General features: G+C 42.5%; 1 protein-coding gene across 4 annotated transcripts in view; it reads left to right on the top strand.

Moving 5' to 3' along the window:
• Positions 1–20,999, top strand: part of NIBAN2 (niban apoptosis regulator 2) — a 75,800-nt gene that overhangs the window by 44,295 nt on the left and 10,506 nt on the right. For all 4 annotated transcript variants that reach the window (XM_073590856.1, XM_073590854.1, XM_073590853.1 and 1 more), the window contains exons 3-11: positions 5,326–5,456; positions 5,630–5,758; positions 5,832–5,937; positions 6,344–6,508; positions 8,243–8,358; positions 8,495–8,599; positions 15,684–15,846; positions 16,124–16,311; positions 16,783–16,938. In XM_073590856.1, the coding sequence (XP_073446957.1) occupies positions 5,326–5,456; positions 5,630–5,758; positions 5,832–5,937; positions 6,344–6,508; positions 8,243–8,358; positions 8,495–8,599; positions 15,684–15,846; positions 16,124–16,311; positions 16,783–16,938 (1,259 nt within the window). The remainder of the gene's footprint in view (positions 1–5,325; positions 5,457–5,629; positions 5,759–5,831; positions 5,938–6,343; positions 6,509–8,242; positions 8,359–8,494; positions 8,600–15,683; positions 15,847–16,123; positions 16,312–16,782; positions 16,939–20,999) is intronic.

The raw sequence follows: 20,999 nt of genomic DNA, 5'->3' as shown, positions 1-20,999 counted from the left end.
GCACAAGAATGTCTTCTGCAAAACCATCATCTCTTCCTATACCAACTGTATATATTTGTGTTTGGATCTCCTGATGTTTGCACATACTTTATTTGGGTAGCTATGTTGGCATCATACAGTCATATGTTAAAGTTTGGGCACCCCTATTAATATTAACCTTTTTTCTTTATAACAATTTCAGTTTCATATATCTAATAACTGATGGACTCAGTTATATTTCTGGATTCAAATGAGGTTTATTGTACTAACAGAAAATGTGCAATCTGCATTTAAACAAAATTTGACCGGTGCAAAAGTATGGGCATCCTTATCATTTTCTTGATTTGAACACTCCTAACTACTTTTTACTGACTTCCTGAAGCACTAAATTGGTTTTGTAACCTCATTGAGCTTTGAACTTCATAGCCAGGTGTATCAAATCATGAGAAAAGGTATTTAAGGTGGCCACTTGCAAGTAGTTCTCCTATTTGATTCTCCTATGAAGAGTGGCATCATGGGCTCCTCAAAACAACTCTCAAATGATCTGAAAACAAAGATTATTCAGCATAGCTTTTCAGGGGAAGGATACAAAAAGTTGTCTCAGAGATTTAACCTGTCTGTTTCCACTGTGAGGAACATAGTAAGGAAATGGAAGAACACAGGTACAGTTCTTGTTAAGCCCAGAAGTGGCAGGCCAAGAAAAATATCAGAAAGGCAGAGAAGAATGGTGAGAACAGTCAAGGACAATCCACAGACCACCTCCAAAGACCTGCAGCATGATCTTGCTGCAGATGGTGTCACTGTGCATCGGTCAACAATACAGCACACTTTGCACAAGGAGAAGCTGTATGGGAGAGTGATGCGAAAGAAGCCGTTTCTGCAAGCACGCCACAAACAGAGTCGCCTGAGGTATGCAAAAGCACATTTGGACAAGCTAGTTACATTTTGGAAGAAGGTCCTGTGGACTGATGAAACAAAGATTGAGTTGTTTGGTCATACAAAAAGGCGTTATGCATGGAGGCTAAAAAACACAGCATTCCAAGAAAAACACTTGCTACCCACAGTAAAATTTTGTGGAGGTTCCATCATGCTTTGGGGCTGTGTGGCCAATACCGGCACCGGGAATCTTGTTAAAGTTGAGGGTCACATGGATTCAACTCAGTATCAGCAGATTCTTGACAATAATGTGCAAGAATCAGTGACGAAGTTGAAGTTACGCAGGGGATGGATATTTCAGCAAGACAATGATCCAAAACACCGCTCCAAATCTACTCAGGCATTCATGCAGAGGAACAATTACAATGTTCTGGAATGGCCATCCCAGTCCCCAGACCTGAATATCATTGAACATCTGTGGGATGATTTGAAGCGGGCTGTTCATGCTCGGCGACCATCAAACTTAACTGAACTGGAATTGTTTTGTAAACAGGAATGGTCACAAATACCTTCATCCAGGATCCAGGAACTCATTAATAGCTACAGGAAGCGACTAGAGGCTGTTATTTTTGCAAAAGGAGGATCTACGAAATATTAATGGCACTTTATGTTGCGGTGCCCATGCTTTTGCACCGGTCAAATTTTGTTTAAATGCAGATTGCACATTTTCTGTTAGTACAATAAACCTCATTTGAATCCAGAAATATAACTGAGTCCATCAGTTATTAGATATATGAAACTGAAATAGCTGTTGCAAAAACCAATATTGTTATAAAGAAAAAAGGTTAACATTAATGGGGTGCCCAAACTTTAACATATGACCGTATAAAATGTCCACTGCGATCTATGCCAAACACATTGCACCTCTTAAAATAGATGTGCGAGATCATTGAAAAATTATAACAAATTTCATGTCTTGGCGTAAAAAGCATTTGCCTAATTCACGCTTGTTTAAATAAAAAAGTACCCTTCTGTAGATATCGCTCCATGGATGCTCCTGACTCCGCCATGCACTAGATTGCATTTTCTAGAGTAGAAAACTGCTGCCAGAGACCTATAACAGTGGCTTATCTCCCTTGGAAACAAATTGAGTCCAGAGGACTGATTCTCCTCTTCCTGGCCTGCTGTCCGGTGGAGTCGGGAGGCCCCCATGGATCATATGGTCAGCCAGTCCCATTGAAATCGACGAGTTTGTCTAACTTTTATCTGTGTATGAGGGCAGCCTTAAGGCCGGGGTCACACTTGCTTGTGTAATGTGAGAAACTCTGTGCAGCTGAACACTCCGGTCCGAACCGCTGGTGGCAGTGCCGGGTATTGATGTGAGAGACTTACGCGAGTTTCTCGCATTGCACTCGCAAGTGTGACCCTGGCCTAATTCTTAAATTGCCATACTGTTTTATTGAGTTAAGGTGGTTACTACTAGATGTACACTGTTCATTTTTCATGGGAGTGTGACTATTATTATGTGTAATAATGCCTACAGACAACCTTCAGCCAGGGGCTAGTATAACACTATGGTATAGCCGGTGCCTTGGGACCAGATCAATTTAGCAATAAGCCGATACCTGGCACTGGCTACCTTTTTGTATCCATGGAAATGTCCTCCTTTTTTAAGATGGATGCACAGAATGTTATATATCCTGAATTCATGAAATGATTGGCATTTTCCTATACTGAGTCATGGTACATTGAAGCCCTATGACTGCTGTAAATAACATGTTCCCGGACAGAGGGAGGTGGTTCGGCAGAATATATGTTTTGTTATATAACTGGATTAAAATCTCATAACTGGATCAATTATACCTTGTAACAACAGATGTGACACAAGAGTTACCAGCTTTTACCCCCGGCATTGTACTGAAGAACGCTGCCTGGGTCTCCTTTGTTTCAGCCGGACGGTCATATGACCACTGCAGCCAATCACAATTATTAAATGGTTGGCTAGAATAAAATGTGATTTTAAGAATTATAAAATCTCATTGACTTAATCACCTCTGAAAACCAATCCCAAGCTCAGGGTGTGAACAGGGCATTACTGTTTCTCGTTCTTGGTTTAGCCTACCCGCACTTTATGGTATCGGTCGTATCGGATATACATATTACAGCATGTCAAGCACGTGGTAAACAAGTATTGTGAGCAGTCATGTAGTATAGCGGGTGTGACTGTGTTAAATTGCAGGTATGGTTTAATTATAGCTGAAATGACTGTGATACTGAAGATGTAGCTATATAATCAGGTATTGTTAATACAGCGTTATATGGCCAAGCATGGTGGTTACAATGTGACCTGTAATGCATAATGCACTTTATGGTTTTCTTTTGGGCTTGGTATAATCACAATAGAGTGGATACCTACACAGACGGATACTTGTACTAACCTGGCCTAGAAGTTACATACAAAGTGACCTAAGGTTTGGCACCTCTGTGTAAAGGATGCACAGCTGGATGAGCAAAAAGGATCCTGTAAGGGAGATTTTCCCACTGAATCTTGTGGTACAGTTGTATACAACAATAGAAGGGAGATATGGTACATATTACGTAGAAATCAAGCTTTAAAGTTGCATGTAAATTAGCCTGGCAGTGCACTGTGGGCGTGTCTATGCACTCAGAGGGCATCAATGCAATTCCAGGCTAATATAAATATTTCTTCAAGGCTTCATTTATTAGCACTGACGCATCGGATTACTACAAGACAGGTGTCATTATTTTATTGTCCTGTGATCTATTCAGCCATATATTGTGTTTTGGAATGAAAATCATTATTATAGATTCCCTTTATAAAGGGGTTGTCTCCACTGTTTGAATGGATAAAATTGCTAAGGGCTTGTAGAAATGAACAACTTTGAAATTTACCACTCATTAGAAATCCTCTGTTCTCTGGAATGGAGGGATTTCTAATTTTAATTAGTTTACTGCTTGTTGCTGAGGATAATGACTACTTCTGAAGTCCTATTAGCAGGGGCAAAAAGGGCAGCGCTTACAAGCAGTTTACTATACAGCTTGCAAGCGTAGCTCTAAAGCTCGCTGAATCCGAACAGCCTCAGTACTCCTGCGCTCCTTCGATGCCATGGAGGCAAAGCTGACTCTATCACCTTTGTAGAGGCCCGTAGCTCCGACATGCCGCCAGCCTGATCTGTCCACCTGTAGGAGCGTGTTGCTGCCCAGCAAGCTAGCAGGTAGGGGAGCAGTGTGCTCCTGAAGAAACACTAGACAACCCCTCTAACTAATCCCGTGTTTTTTTTTTTTTTTTTTTTTTTTATACATACCACAGCTGCTCGTCTTCCTGTCAGGGTAATTACAGTAACTGGTAATCCGAAAACTTCTCGAATGTTCTCTGCATCTTATTTGTTGGAACATGATCAATGACCAGTGACGCATACTGTCAGGGGGTGCACGGACAGTGACAGCTCACACATTGCCTCGGTCTTAGTCAGCTGCTCTCTGGATTATGATTTTTGCCTACATTAGTCAAAAGATAATCCTCAGTGAGCTCTTCTTCTCCGACATTGAGTCTGAGCCCGATCCCAGAGTATTCTTTATGGATCTGATGACTTATCCCAGTCTCACTCCAGCGCTGGACACATACCCACAGGACACTTCCATTACTTTCCTCTATTACAGCTTTATAATAATTTGGTGTGAAAATTGCTTGTGTTTGCTACTCAGTTCAGTGTGTAACAAATGTGTGAAATGTCATAAAACATACTAAAGATCTTGTCACAGACAAGACAAACTTAATAGTAGATGAGTCCGTCTTCATGTGTTTCCATGTAATAGAGTCTCTGTGACTCCCCAAAACTCAGATTAAACTAACCAGATGGTCGACCTAATCCCTATAAAAATCGTATGTTAACTTTTCCTAGCTTTGTTTATCGAGAAAATTTGTCTTTTAGTTCTTATGTAAATGTGGATGCTTGGTGCACCCTTGGCATGGCCAAAACTCTAAATGCACACTTCGCCCCTCCATCAATCAATATAGTGAGCTGTCGCAGCAGACAGGAGAGGTGAATGTGTGCGCACTTGCTCTGCTCATGCACTGACACTGTGTGCGCACTTGCTCTGCTCCTGCAGGGTCGGTGTGCACAAACTGCTGGCTTTTCAGTTCAGACAGCGCTGGCAATCCGTAAAGTGAGGCTGAGGTTTTCGGCCACACCAAGGGTGCACTGAGCATCCACATTTGCTTAGGGATTAAAGATAAGTTTCTGGAAAATTAAAGCTAAGAATTTAACAGGAATATGATTTTAAGAGCATAGTCCTTATATGACCCATCTGATTAGTTTAAACGGAGTTTTGGGGGTGACTGACTCCCCTTAAGAGAAATTGCTGCTTTGAGATTATTAATTTCAGCTATTCTATGGGAGGATATGCTCATTTTTCTAGATGCTGACTATCTGTCCTCTTTTATTGCAGAACGGACAGGAAAATTGCTGGCAGAATTTGGGAAGTTATACGAAGAGCAATACGGAGTTGCTTTGTTTAACAGTGTCCGTTATGAGATCGAAGGGAATGGAGGTCCGCAGACACAACTACTCCATCGAAAGGTAGGAATGGAAAAATATCAAAAACTCTGAATATTACATTGTCAGGTAACTTCCTCCTAAATACCCTTGGATATGCATATACAGTCAGGTATACCTGGGACCTGAAGATGTACAACTCTCTTAAGAGGACAAGAAAATATACTATTTTGTTATTCATTTTTCTTCCTTTTAAGATCCCGCTGAAGGACAGGGTGATCTTTTCTGGGAACCTATTCCAGTATCAAGATGATACGAAAAAGTGGAGGAACCGTTTCTGCGTCGTTCCTCACCACTATGGACCAGTACTGTATGAGAATAAAATAGTAAGTGTTGTCAGTTGCCCTCATAAGCGGCCTACAGGTGGCTATAGCTGTTAAAATGTACTTCTCATACTAGGCTTATGAGCGTGGTCTGCAACCCCGAGCTGGCATGAACTGCGCTGGGTACAGAGTCTTCACCTCCCTGGATCAGTACACAGAAATGCTTAATAGTACAATTCCAGGTACGTACTTCTTTCCATTGTTGACTTTTCAACTGTGCCAGTCACTTATGTACTGAAATTGCTGAAGCCTTCACTTAGCGGTCAAGGTCTGAACTGTGCAAGATTTTGGTCAACATATAAAGCTCATTGTGATGGATCCAAATGTATTTAAGGGGTACTCCGAAAATGTGATAAATAACCACCGTCACATATTTCTATCTTGTTGTGTCATGATTGCTTGCCACTTGAAATATGTGACGGTGGCTATTTTTTTTATTATATTCTTGGAGAGCCACATAACATAAGTGGGGTTCTGAAACTTGGCAAATTTAGGCAGCAATGACATATGAATGTACAGTTGGTGTATTATTGTAACATCACAAGGAATGAATATGAGCCGTGGCTTAATGATGCTTGTCATGTGCAGGTTTAAAAACAAAGGCAGGCAGTGCACAGATGAAATGTGCAACACAGTTCCCCATAATCTTGTGGCACCCTTACTGCCGTCATTACTACTTCTGTTTTATGACCGAGCGTGAGCAACAGCGATGGAGCGCCGTCTTCCAGGACTGTGTGCGTCATTGCAATAATGGTAAGTATGGAGCCTGAAGTAAACGGTATTGGGTAAGAAGGCACAGAAAATGTTACAGGGGACACGCTACATTGTTGTAATAAGTCTAACATTGACTGCAGTGTCATCAGAAATTAGCACGCTTGTGGTTGAGATTGTACTGGTTAGACTGGGTGAAGCCCAGCATTTTACTGGTGGAAAATTTCAGGTCCTGACCTCATCCCAGTTTGCAAAAATGTTCTCCTTACTGAATAGCCACTCCATTAACCGTACCTTGTTATCTTATTAGACTTCTTTTTTTCTATTATTTAGTCTCCCGCTTGTTCTGCCGTGTCCGCCGCAGTCGTGCACTCTGCTCTACACTTAGATGCACACAATTACACCTGTATAAGGCACACCAGTAAATACAAATCCCTGTCTGCAGTGGAGGTAGAGAGCCATGCGGCGTAGTGTGGATGCACGGCGAGTAGAGAATGCCGTATTTTTCTGTCTTTTTGTTTGATGCAAATGTCAAACTTTTATTTTATGGGGCCAGCAATTGTGTAACAACCCATTGTCTGGGCTACGGCTATTCATGCATTTCTCCTTTCACAATCCAGCTGTCTGAAAAGTCTCTTAAATGTCTGGGACGTCCATTGCTGGTTTGCTCTCCTGCCAGAACAATAATTCTGCACTTTTACAAGTCGGTGTGCCAATAAGCTTCATAAAACACAGGTTGTAGCGACATGGCAGGTCACATTACTTGTAGATCAGCTGTTGCCTTCAGTCCCATGTAAAACATCTGTAAATGGGATTGTCCACTGCTAAAGTGCTCTATAAAGTTAAAAACCTACTTTCTGGACTGGTACTGTTCCAGTGATATCGAGGCGTTGTTTCCTAGCACTCGTGACATTGTGATGAGCACTGCATCAGTGACCACTGAATAGCTGAGGCCTTCACAGTTCCGTCTGAAGTATGAAGGCTGGAGTTAATCAGTTGCTGAATAACTGCAGCTCTCACGTGATGCGACGATCCTGGAAATGCTGGTCCTGGTGACAAGTATGTGTGTATTTTTGTTTCTCCTTTAGCATTTAAGGAGGGGTGGTCCAGTAGTGGACAACCACCTTAAAAGGAATCTGTCAGCAGGTTTTTGCTGTGTAATCTGGGAGCACCGTGTTGTAGGGGCAGAGACCCTGATTCCAGCGATGTCACTTACTAATCTGTGTTTTTGTTTCAATACAATCAGTGTTTTATCAGCAGGAAATTATCACTACAAGACTAGTTGTCTAGTGTCTCCTGATCCAACAAGGTCCCCACCACTGATTAGCAGCTTACTGACAATGTACACAGAAAGCAGTCAATCAGTGGTGTAGGCGGGGTTATATAGGGCTCAGCATTCAGAGCTCTGCAGCAGAAAAAACAAGGAGTGTATCACATGTGCTGAACCCAGTAAACTAAATGGTACATTGCTGCAATCAGGGTCTCTATCTCTACATTATGTCGCTGCCAGATTACATAGCAGAAAACTGAAAGATTCCCTTTAAAGTTTTAGAAAGATGGCTGAGGTCCTCATATGGACTGAACTTGAAGATCTCAAAGCAAAAGCAAGGAAGAGTACAGTGTCCAATTAAAGTATACTATTAATTATCATGCCTACCCTTAGATTTTGATACTGTTAATCACCTAATTTTAACATCCAGAACACAATCTGGTTGGAAACTACATGAATTCACAGTAAGTCAAGTTTTATAGTAGATTTCTCTCTCTACCGTTCAGGTATCCCTGAAGACGCTCGAGTGGAATCGGCAGCTTTTACAGACTCAGTCAGGCTGTATAGACAAGCACGCGATCAGTATGGCACCTGGGACATGTTGTGCGGCAACCAAGTACAGGTACGATACGCATCTATTTCCATCTGACCAATTAAATCTATTGTTCTATACAAAATCCGATTCTCTGTTCTATTTTTTTATAGTTTTAGGATACTTTTTAATATTTCCATCTTATAAATGTCTCCTCATTGTGCAGGTCCTCTGCAATCTGGTGATGGAAGACCTTATTCCTGATTTGAAAAACATAATTGGTCCCAGATTAAGGGGTAAACCCCAAGAACGGCAGAGAACCTGGTGGTTGGTGAGTCACCATCATTTCCTGATATCTAAATATGTTGGGTAAAATAAACATTGGAGAAATTAAACAGAAGGTTGTAGCTGCCCTCCCCTACACGGACATCGTACATGTGGCATGAACAGTATTTCTCCTCTTCCCGGTCTTGTATTTTGTATGATCACTTCTAGTTTCCTAGCAGTCATTTAACATTGTGTCTGTTCTATAGCGATACATTGCAACTCCATGAAACGCAAGATTAGGGGGAAAGTTTGGGAGTAATGCACCATCCCGTGTATAGGGAGCTCTTGAATTTCCACAAGTGGTCCTCTAGTTCCTGTAGGAGACAAGATGCCGCTAGAGATGTCTTCCTTTGCTCTCCTCATTGTAACCACATGGTTGTTCTGCAGAACTGAGTGTGCATATATAGGAGAGGAGTCAAGAGAGTGTTAGGAATCTGGGTCATTCTATGCATATGCAGCAACCCAGATTCTCACATTTGTCTCCAGAGGGAGGCGAAGTCCTCTTTCCCTGCTTCTGAGCATGCTCACGGGACTAGCTCTCATTGGAGTTCAGGAGTCAGGTGCTCAGGTCCTGCTCCTGATTTGACTGGTTATGCTCGGGGCTCTGGAGATTTCCGGTAGGTCCCGTACGCTATAAAAAGTGCGCATGGCCGCTATGCCATGCGCTAGTATTTTCCATACTTGCTGCTGTGTGTTTGGTGATGGATGTTTGGACTGGTGAATAAATTATTAAGAAACCCCTTCCCTCTGATAATACGTATGTGTGAGTGATTGGGATACAGCCAGTGTGCGCGCTAGCGCCAGCGCGCTCAAGCATCCTCTGCAGCCTGCGTCCTGCATTGCGCCTGGTAACTTACGCCTGCAGCCGTTTTGGTGTTCGCAGTTGCGACGCCGTGCACACGTCCAGTCAGGGTAAGTCGTCTCGGCTGTAGTGACGTCTATAACTACTCCGATCTTTGGCTACCGCACGTGTGCCGCTGAGTGTCTGTGAACTTAATACAGACCCAGCGTCTTTTGTATTTGTGTTCATGTGTGCAGCTCTGTGAGTCTTTTAACACAGCTTGCTTTTGTGCATCAGGTGCAGTCCTTCCCTGGGCACATTACCGTCCTTGTGCTCTGCCTATTAAGCAGCGGTTATTATACCTGCCGCACGGTGGACCCCGGGCGGCGAACACGCTTTATTTATATTTTTTTTTTAAGCGTGTTCCGCCGCCGTAACAGAGTCTGCATTCGGCTGAACAAGTGTTTGGTCAAAAGATATCTAAGCTGGAGTTTTGATGAGCATATGAAAAATCGTCTGTTTAGCATCCAGATATATATATATTTTTTTATCCATATGGGGTCGGTATGCCATCTGTTCTGTTATGTCCACAATGGTCTGTGTCCATGTGCTCTACATTTTTTTTTTTTTAATGCATCTGTTGAGCTAAATGCAAGAGTCTTCCTCAAATAACACTTGACTATTGCATGCAGCATTCTTCATGCTTACTGTACTGTTAGTCCACGGGCAGTCTGAACGGTGCCGTCGACCTTTGTTAGTCCACTGGCAGTCTGAACAGTGCCGTCGACCTTTGTTAGTCCACGGGCAGTCTGAACGGTGCCGTCGACCTTTGTTAGTCCACGGGCAGTCTGAACGGTGCCATCGACCTTTGTTAGTCCACGGGCAGTCTGAACGGTGCCATCGACCTTTGTTAGTCCACGGGCAGTCTGAACGGTGCCATCGACCTTTGTTAGTCCACGGGCAGTCTGAACGGTGCCGTCGACCTTCCATAGTCTGCGGGCAATCGTGTACACAATGAGCGCACAGACTGAAAATACGTATGCCTGAACTCATTCTAAGGTGTATGGGGTCACAAAGTACTGTTTGCACAAGTCTTCTGGCTCTCCAGGAGCCGCTCACACAGGGTATTTGGCCTTTGTTCTATTTTTCAGCATACAAAAGATTTCTCCTGCGACAGTCAATTGGAGGAAACTGCGGGCAAATTTCTGTAAGACAGGGGAGTGCAACCTGCCATTTCACATTTCAGAAAAGGTCACTATTCCTAAAATATAATTTTCCCCATCTAGTCTTGAAGAGCATGTCCACCGGTAAACACTAGTCAGTATATAGAGTTAGGACTCAGATCTGTTTTAGTGACACTTTTGCTGCTATATTTTTTCCCCATGTCAAAATGATGGACCCCATTCTAATTGAGTGGGGTCTGTTGGTACCGCTGGGGTCTATAATGTAAAAGATTTGCTGTTGTGGCTTCCGTTGTAAACCAAAGCCACAACACAGATAAAACCAAGCCTGAAATTCCATTACATATATTTTATGGATTCTGAATCCACAACCTGCAGATACAATTTTGCATGTGGTCAGAAACTGTCCAGAAGTTTGTTGCCACGTTTCCCTAGCAGATCAGCCGTGCTCCTATTAGGGAGTAGTAGTTTGTTTTACTTTCTACAGCTGATTACTTCCCGTGCGTCCTTGCGGTATGTGCAAACGTGGGTCTGGACACCCCCTTTAAATCTTTGCACAATGCATGCTGGGAGACTTCTGCTTTAAAGCACCCAGGCTAATGTGTATGGGGGAGCATAAGATGATCTGCTGACATTACTGACATATGGAGGATCAGCATGTTATAGAAATCTGCTGTATATAAAGGTCTGATTTTAGTCCACATAACGTAGCTTCTGTCATTTATTACTCATTCTCGTTTGAGGCCATCACTTTATTTCCTGAGACTGCTCCCTTCCCTCTGAAGCCGGTGTGAAGCGGACTTATTTGCCAGTTATCTGTAACCCAAGTGCATAGAATCATAGAATCGTAGAGTTGGAAGGGACCTCCTGGGCCATCTGGTCCAACCCCCTGCTCAAAGCAGGATTCGCTAAATCATCCCAGTCAGATGTCTGTCCAGCCTCTGTTTGAAGACTTCCATTGAAGGAGAACTCACCACCTCTTGTGGCAGCCTGTTCCACTCGTTGATCACTCTAACTGTCAAAAAGTTTTTTCTAATGTCTAATCTGTGTCTCCTCCCATTCAGTTTCATCCCATTGCTTCTACTCTTTCCTTGTGCAAATGAGAATAAAGATGATCTTTCTACAATGTGACAGCCCTTTAGATATTTGTAGACAGCTATTAAGTCTCCTCTCAGTCTTCTCTTTTGCAAACTAAACATTCCCAAATCCTGCAACCTTTCCTCATAAGACAGGGTTTGCAGACCCGTCACCATTCTGGTCACTCTTTTCTGAACTTGCTCCAGTTTGTTGATGTCTTTTTTAAAATGTGGTGCCCAAAACTGGACACAATATTGCAGATGAGGTCTGACCAAAGAGGAGTAGAGGGAAGTAATGACTTCACGTGATCTAGACTGTATGCTTCTGTTAATACATCCTAGAATTGCATTTGCCTTTTTTGCTGGTGCATCACACTGTTGACTCATATTCAGTCTGTGATCTATTAGTATACCCAAGTCTTTTTCACATGTGCTGTTGCTTATCCCTATTCCTCCCATTCTGTATATGCTTTTTTCATTTTTATTGCCCAGATGTAGTACTTTGCATTTTTCCCTGTTAAAAACCATTCTGTTAGTTGCTGCCCACTGCTCCAGTTTATTTATATCTTTTTGAATCCTCTCTCTCTCTTCTCTAGTATTAGCTATGCCTCCTAGCTTTGTGTCATCAACAAATTTAATCAGTTTACCCTCAATTCCTTCATCTAAATCGTTGATAAAGACATTGAACAATACAGGGCCCAGGACAGAGCCCTGTGGTACCCCACTTGAGACATTCTTCCAACTGGATGTGCAGCCATTTACGACCACTCTTTGGGTCCGATCACTAAGCCAGTTATGAATCCACCTAACAGTTGCCTTGTCCATTCCATACTTAGTCATTTTTTCAATAAGGATTGTATGAGATACTTTGTCAAATGCTTTGCTGAAGTCAAGATATATTATATCTACAGCATTTCCTTGATCCACCCAATCGGTGATTCCGTCATAGAAGGAAATTAAGTTAGTCTGACATGACTTATTAGTTACAAACCCATGCTGACTCTGTTTAATCACTTAATTCTTATCCAGGTACTGACATACATGTTGTTCAAAGATCTTTCCTGGTATAGAAGTCAGACTCACCGGCCTATAGTTGCCTGGGTCCATCTTCTTCCCCTTTTTGAAGATAGGAACAACATTTGCTCTTCTCCAGTCTTCTGGGACTTCTCCTGTTCTCCAAGAATTTTCAAAGATTATGGAGAGGGATTCAAAAATTTCTTCTGCTATCTCCTTCAGTACTCTGGGGTGTAATTCATTTGGACCTGGAGACTTGAATTCATTTTGGTTAGCTAAGTGTTTCCTCACTATCTTTCTGTTTATAGATATCCTGGATTCTTCTATTCCCTTAATAGGACAGTGAAGAACAGTTGATGTTACATTTCCTTTCTGAGAGAAAACAGATGCAACATAGGAATTTAAAAGTTCGGCCTTCTCAACATCCTGTCTTACCATTTCATCATTTTCATCCTGTAAAAATCCTATAGCATCTTTGACTTTTCTTTTACTTTTGACATATCCCCAAAATCCTTTTATTATTGCTTTTGACATCTCTTGCAAGCCTCAATTCATTGTCAGCTTTAGATAATCTGATTTGTGCCATGCAGGTTCTGCAGACAGCATTATATTCTTCTTTAGATATGCCTCCCTCTTTCCATTTTATAAACATTTTTTTCTTCCTTTTTAGCATGTGCTTAAGTTCTGTGTTCATCCATCCTGGTTTCCGTAAATGCTTCCTATTCCCTCTTTTCGGAATTGTTAACAATTGTGCTTTGAGAATTTCATTTTTCAAGATTTCCCATCCTTCCTGGACATTTTTGTCTTTAAGGATATCCAGCCATTGGATCCCTCCAATTCTCTTTCTGAATCCCTTAAAATCTGCCTTTCTGAAATCTAACCTTGACGTCTGAGTCTTCACAGGTCTTCCTCCTCTAGTTATCCAAAATTCTAAAATAGCATGGTCGCTACCTCCTAGGGTCCCAGCCACTTTTACCTCCTCAACCATTTCCTCCCTGTTTATAAGGATTAGATCCAAGGTAGCAGATCCCCTTGTTTCTTCCCCTACCTTTTGGAAGATAAAGTTGTCAGCAAGAGAGGATAAGAATTTCCTTGACCTGTTAGTTTTGCCTGAGAGAGATTCCCAACAAATGTCTGGATAGTTGAAATCTCCCATGACAACGATGTCATATTTTTTGGAGAACTTGGCCATTTGATGCACAAAGAGTTCATCCATAGCTTCAGCTTGCACAGGCGGCCTGTAGTAAATGCCTACAATGGTGTCCTTTCCATTGTTCTGTCCTTGTATTCTTACCCAAACAGTTTCCACAGAACTCCCAGTCTCTGAAGCTTCAATCTCTGTGCAGATATACGTGTTTCTAACATACAATGCGACACCTCCGCCTAGTTTATCAAGTCTGTTTCTAGCAAATAAGTTGTATCCTTCTAGCCTTGTATTCCAATCATGTGTATTGTCCCACCAAGTTTCAGTGATTCCAATGACATCATATTTCTTTTCCTGTGTTAGTAGTTCCAATTCTCCTTGCTTGTTGCCCATGCTATGTGCATTAGTATAGAAACATTTTAGTTTGTGATTGGTTTCTCCTTCTCCAATATTTTTATTAATTAGATTTTTGTCTTTGTTCTTCCTTTCCACTTCTACTAGTAGAGTTCTCAATAGCATTTGTCAGGTGTATGGCTTTTTCTGGTCTTTTGCTTCCCTTCCCATGTTGTTCTAGTTTAAAGCTCTCCTTACAAGTGTAGCAAGGCGAATTCCAAATACATGCTTTCCAGTCTTCGTAAGGTGCACCCCATAAGTGAGATAAGCGCAGAGAAAACACTTCACTGACACCAGAGCCCTGCGCACCAGATACGTGTTTTATAGCGGAGAATCGGGCAGGAAGAGGCTGCAGACCCGTATCACTGCCCCAAATAAATCCCAGTCATATATGGAACTTTACGTTGGCCATACGTAATAAACAATTGACCACGGACATAAAATTAGTAGGCCATTTATTAGTAGATCAGAAGTTACCGATATTGGTATTGTTCTGGTTTTTACTTCCTAAAATAGGAAGTGTGGCCATATTGACATCGCGTACACTTATTTCACAAAGCAACAATCAAGTGGTCCTTTTCGTCACCTTATTCAGTCATTAATGGAGATTTTTAACATCTATTTTTTAAAGAAATTTTTACTTCAGTCAGTCTTGGTAAATTGTCATTTTGCAAATTGGTCCCAGCAAAAACACCAGAAAAAGGCAGATATATCAGCAAGTGAGTCTCTGACTTCTGATTTACTAATGGAGGAGAATGGATCCTGTCTTTGAAGTGATGCTCCATAGGAAATGGGCTCTGAGATAGGCGAGCTTTCATCAGGTGCCTGATAAATGCTTATCTATCTTTGAGCTGAAATGCGTCGTACGTGGACTTTCAAATAAATTAATGCCCCCCCCCCCCCCCCCCCCTTTAATGCCATTTTCTATTTTCATTGCCCCACAGACATGATCTGTTCTCCTTCACACTTTCATGTTTAAACTGGGGATCGAATTAGGTGATCCAACGGGGCCACCAGTTGGGTAATCCAATGGCCCACCACCATCTGCTGGACTCACTGATATTGATGCGTTCTGCTGACAGTCAGTATGTATGGGTGCCGATTTCGGATGGCCCATCTATTTGTTCACTAGAGATAAGCGAGAGATGCCTGGCAGCGGCTCTCGAAGAGAACACAGGTGTGCTCAGCAGAGAGAGAGCTTGTGTGTGGGCAGCCTGGTAAGATAGTTTCAAGCTGACAGCCATCTAATGTGTGGGCTTTCGGTCACTACTACGGATGATGTCAGTCTGGTTAGTTTCTTCAAGGGAAATCTCTGTTGGATTTTTCTATACAATCTTTATTGTTTCCCCTGAGATAAGCAGACTCCAAATTTGTCTGGCTGCGCTCCACCCTTGTCTGCTTGCTGAACCTGCAAGATTATGAAAAGACGTCTGTAGAAACCTTTGGGCTGGGCTGTAATAAGATAGATATGCTCCTAAAACCCTTTTTTTTCCGTACAGATTTCTGATACGGTGTACCGGATGGTCCACGAGCAATCACGTATGTTTTATGAGGGACTGGAAAAGCGATGTGGTGACAGGAGAGCACAGATGGAGAGTCAGATCAGAACGGACATGGACCAGATCATTGCCTGCAAGGAGCACGTGTCCAACAAGATTCGAGGTACAGGAGTAACCGATAATTTAGATGCATTTCATAGATTTATTTCTCTTACTGTAAATCTCCAATTACTGTGTATATTTTGACTATGTGACCTTAGCGCAAAGAATTACATTTTATCGGGCAATAAAGACTGATTTCTGATTGACCAGGTGCCTTCTACAATGGCTGATGGGGGGGCCCACAAGAAAGCCCCATTAATGATGTCACTTACTATACATGACCGATAAGTGATTACTTTATTCATAATTGATCCTGAGTCAGATGTTTTATCTAACAGCGGCAGTGCTGCCCAAAGCGGAGCTGTGCGTGAGAAACCACGTCCAGTCCCACATCCCGTCTATTCTGGAGGCTCTGATGGTGCCAACAAGTCAGGGTTTTTCTGAAGTACGAGAACTAGTCTTTACCGAGTCCACAGAAATGAACAAGAACTTGGTGAATGAGGGAGGACGGGACAAGCTGGGTGAGGTAAGGGGAGAAAGATGATGCCAGGCTGAGACGCACACAGTGGCTCCTCTTATCGTTAAAGACTAGCCGGCACAAAACTTTTGTAATAGAATTATTACTTTTGGAACAGAATTATTAGAGAATTTTGGACTGTTCTTTCATTCTCAATTTATGGGTAAAGTCTGTGTTCTGTGAAGACGGACCTTCCCATTACAAAATAAGAGAAGACAGTCGGTGCTCATAAAGCGCTCTACGGAGGACCTAGAGGAGACACCGACATTCTACTGCAAGTTCTCCAGAGAACTTTGAGCACCAAATCTCCTCTCCTTCCTTGGTAATGGGAAAGTCTGAATTCACTGTTGAGAGTGAAATATCAGTCCTGGAGGAGATGGAAGCAAATATCTGAAAAGATATGTTACAAAGTTTATTTTCATGTTTACTATTGATTTATGGGGACTGTTACTCTAACTTTTAATTGTATATTTCCACCAGCATATGGAGAAAATATCCCAGCTGGCCTATCATCCTGTTAAAATGCAGCAGTGCTATGAGAAGATGGATCTCCTGAACCTAGAAGGCCTGCAGCAGAGGTTTGATGTCGGAAGTCCGTCTGTTTTCAAGCAAAGGGCACAAATTCTAATGCGAGAGGTGAGTAAACGCTTAGAGTTACAAGTCTCATGACTCTGTACGGTGGTCTGGTGCCTCTAATTTCAGGCTGCATTTCAATGCATAGTATGGTAGCATTATATCTTTCCATAATGAACACAATAATGATGTAACCACTTGTTTGACTACTGCTTATGTGTTTACGACACATCGATAAGATATTGGGGACTGTTTGGTTTGCAGTGATGACATAATCTGTGTCCACTGACAGGCATCAAGTTGACTGCATTCATGTACATAGCAATTATCAACCATCTCCAGTAGATAATAAGAGTAGGAAATGTTCCGTTGTATGCATCAGCAGAGCCACAGAGTCACAAGGCAAAAACTCTGCACACAGTGGTAACAGAACTAATAAACTAAGCTTTTCTTATCTGTAACTTTTGTTTCCCAGCCTGGGCTGTACATTTCCGGTCTTGGCATGAAATGCTGTAAATATTACTGTGAATGGTGCAGGGGGGAGTCTGTTACAGTGTGTGTTTGACAGAAGCATTTACTAGTTCCAATCCTGGATGTTTAAACCCTTAGATGCCGCAGTTAATAGTGACCTTGGCATCTAGGAGTAAAGACAGAAGAAGGGTTCTAGGGATGATCGGAGCAGTGGAAGTTCGGGTTCATCAGATTCTGTACCCGAACCCCATAGGAATGTTGACCTGAACTTTGGAGCTGGAAAATCGCACGCTCTCCTCTTCCCCGCGTGCTCTCCTCTTCCCCGCGCGCTCTCCTCTTCCAGGAGAAGTCAGTGTTTGGAGTTCAGTACTGAACACTAGTTGTGCAGTATGAACCACAAACTTTACAGTTCAGGTTCGCTCATCTCTAAAGGGCTCTCGGTCTACCCATTGTGATTGCAGCTTCTCGCCCAACCACTGGCACCAGTGACCCATTTCCGTCACATCTCCTCCAGTCCCTTTCCCCTGCTGTCACCACTCACCTAACTAAAATATTTAACCTCTCTCTCTCTTCTGGTATCTTTCCCTCCTCATTTAAGCATGCCATCATACATCCACTACTTAAAAAAACCATCCCTCGACCAAAACTGTGCCGCTAACTATAGACTTGTCTATAATCTTCCCTTCATCTCTAAACTCCTGGAATGCCTGGTCCATTCCCGTCTGATCCGCTATCTCTCTGATAACTCTCTTCTTGACCCTCTCCAATCCGGTTTCCGCTCTTTAAACTCTACTGAAACTGCCCTCACTAAAGTCTCTAATGATCTTCTAACAGCTAAATCTAATGGTCACTACTCCATGCTAATTCTCTTGGATCTCTCTGCAGCATTCGACACTGTGGATCATCAGCTCCTCCTCACTATGTTCGGCTCCATCGGCATCAAGGACACCGTTCTCCTCCTATCTCTCTGACCGCTCCTTTACTGTATCTTTTGCTGGTTCCTCCTCCTCTCATCTTCCCCTTACTGTTGGGGTTCCTCAAGGATCAGTCCCAGGCCCCACCTCTTCTCTTTGTATAGTGCCCCCATTGATCAAACAAGCAGTAGATTTGGATTCCAGTACCATCTCTATGCTGATGACACCCAATTATACGCTTCTTCTCCTGACATCACGCCTGCCTTTTTAGAAAACACCATCGATTGTCTAAACGCTGTGTCTAACATAATGTCCTCACTATATCTGAACCTGTCAAAGACCGAACTCCTTGTGTTTCCTCCCACTACTAATGTAAATGTACCTATACCCGACATTGCCATTTCCGTGTGTGGTTCCACTATTACTCCCCAGCATCATGCCCGCTGTCTTGGGGTCATACTCGACTACGAGCTTTCCTTTGTCCCCCACATCCGATCACTGGCTCGCTCTTATCTGCACCTCAAAAACATTTCTAGAATTCGACCTTTTCTTACTTTTGACTCCGCAAAAACTTACTGCTTCTCTTATTCATTCTCGCCTGGACTATTGTAACTCTCTTCTAATCGGTCTCCCTCTTACCAAACTCTCCCCTCTCCAATCTGTCTTGAATGCTGCAGCTAGGATCATATTCCTCGCCAATCGTTACACCGATGCCATTACCTTGTGCCAGTCATTACACTGGCTACCCATCCACTCCAGAATTCAGTATAAACTTATTACCCTCACCCACAAAGCTCTGCATGGCTCAGCACCACCCTACATCTCCTCCCTTGTTTCAGTATACCACCCTACCCATGCCCTCTGTTCTGCTGATGACCTGAGGTTAGCATCCTCAATAACCAGAACCTGTCACTCCCGTTTCCAAGACTATTCGCGTGCTGCGCCAATTCTTTGGAATGCACTTCCCAGGTCAATACGATTAGTCCCCAATCCCTACAATTTTAAGCGAGCCCTAAAAACGCATTTATTCTGACTGGCCTATTGCCTCAACACAGTAAACAAACTATCCCTGTGTGGCACAGTCAAAAGTTTTACCAAAACCAGGTTCCCCACATCATGTTCCCACTTGCTTTATGCATCCATTAGCCCTCTGTCTGTACTGTTACATACTAAACACTATGGCTGGTCTGAACAATGAAGGCAATTGTTACCACCCACCTTTCGTGTCTACCTTTTTCCTCATAGACTGTAAGCTTGCGAGCAGGGCCCTCATTCCTCTTGGTATCTGTTATGAGCTATGTGATTATTGTTATGCTGTAATGTCTATAGTCTGTACAAGTCTCCTCTGAAATGTAAAGTGCTGCGGAATATGTCGGCGCTATAGAAATAAAATTATTATTATTGCAGGGTGCTGGAGGGTCTCAGTGGCAGATACAGGCATAATATATTGCAATACTAAAGTAGTGCAATCTGAGTATTGTCTTTAGTGATAAAGCAATTGCAGGGTCAAATCTCCCAAAAAAATATAAAGTAAAACAAAACAAATGGCAAAATAAAAGGAAAAAAAACCTCTCCCATTAATGGGGTCTTCGTCTTCAGGAGCTCACCGATCTTTCTTCCTCACAACTTACTGCCTTCTGTGTGTAATATGCTCCTTAAAATTGACTATTTAGATGAGCGGTGTGACCTTACTGCTGGTCCAAACTGTGTGCTCTTCCATGCTGCACAGTGGGTGGGATAGCTGTATCTCTGCAGCATCAGAGAATTGCAGGGGATTAGCCATTCGTCCACCTTCAGAACTGCTCTTACAAGCTGTATAGCCAAGACCTGATACACTGCAGAGGTGGTAGTCAGCCTAGGCAACATGCACTAAACTATAGAATTAAGAAAGTCTCTGTTCTTGAGAATTTTTAGTAGGAGGTAAAAATGTAAATCACAGTCTATATCAATAAATATAAACTACAAGATGTGTAATCCTGCCTCTGATGATAAGGATTCTGCTGAAAACTCTTCCTGAAAGGACAGGAAGTGAGTCTAAAATTGCAAGATAGAGATATATAACAGCACAAAATAGAAAAGGGATTCGGGTGCAAGCCCTCCAGGTACATACCAAACCTCCAAATAGTCCATCAAAAAAGAAAGCAGCACACCATGGTAGTTTTCAATAAAGTGCTTTTTAATAGCCCATATGGCTATGTGGCCATGCAGCAACGTTTCAGTTCAATGGGCTTGAAAAAGGTTCACACCCATTGAACCGAAACGTTGCTGCATGGGGACATAGCCATATGGGCTATTAAAAAGCACTTTATTGAAAACTACTATAGTGTGCCGCTTTCTTTTTCGATAGACATATATATATTATAATTTTTTACTATAGATTGGGATTAAAAAAAAAATTTGCCAAAAATGTAAAAAAGTACAGGAGTTGCGTTTTTATAACCTAACTATAGGAAACTCTTTAAAAAATAACTCATGTTAACCAATGCGCAGGAGCTTTGTTGCTTCCTGCTGGTCTGTTACCTTTCCTGCACTGATCACGAGGAGTGCTGTTCTTGTGCCATACACTTCTGCAACCAAATCACCGGCGTCCGCAGTGATGCTGGAGTAGATGGCATGTGATTGCTGCAGGGAAGGGAAATAAATGGAGACAGTCGGGGAACCATCAGAGTGTGGGGAAAGGGGGGTGTTGAACCTGCGAGTAATGTTTATTTTTATTTTAGTGCATTCCATGCAGTTTTC

Source organism: Dendrobates tinctorius, unplaced genomic scaffold (assembly GCF_039654945.1).
Source record: "Dendrobates tinctorius isolate UK_male_01 unplaced genomic scaffold, ASM3965494v1 ptg000120l, whole genome shotgun sequence".
Taxonomy (NCBI): domain Eukaryota; kingdom Metazoa; phylum Chordata; class Amphibia; order Anura; family Dendrobatidae; genus Dendrobates; species Dendrobates tinctorius.
This window is presented reverse-complemented; position numbering and strand designations above follow the sequence as displayed.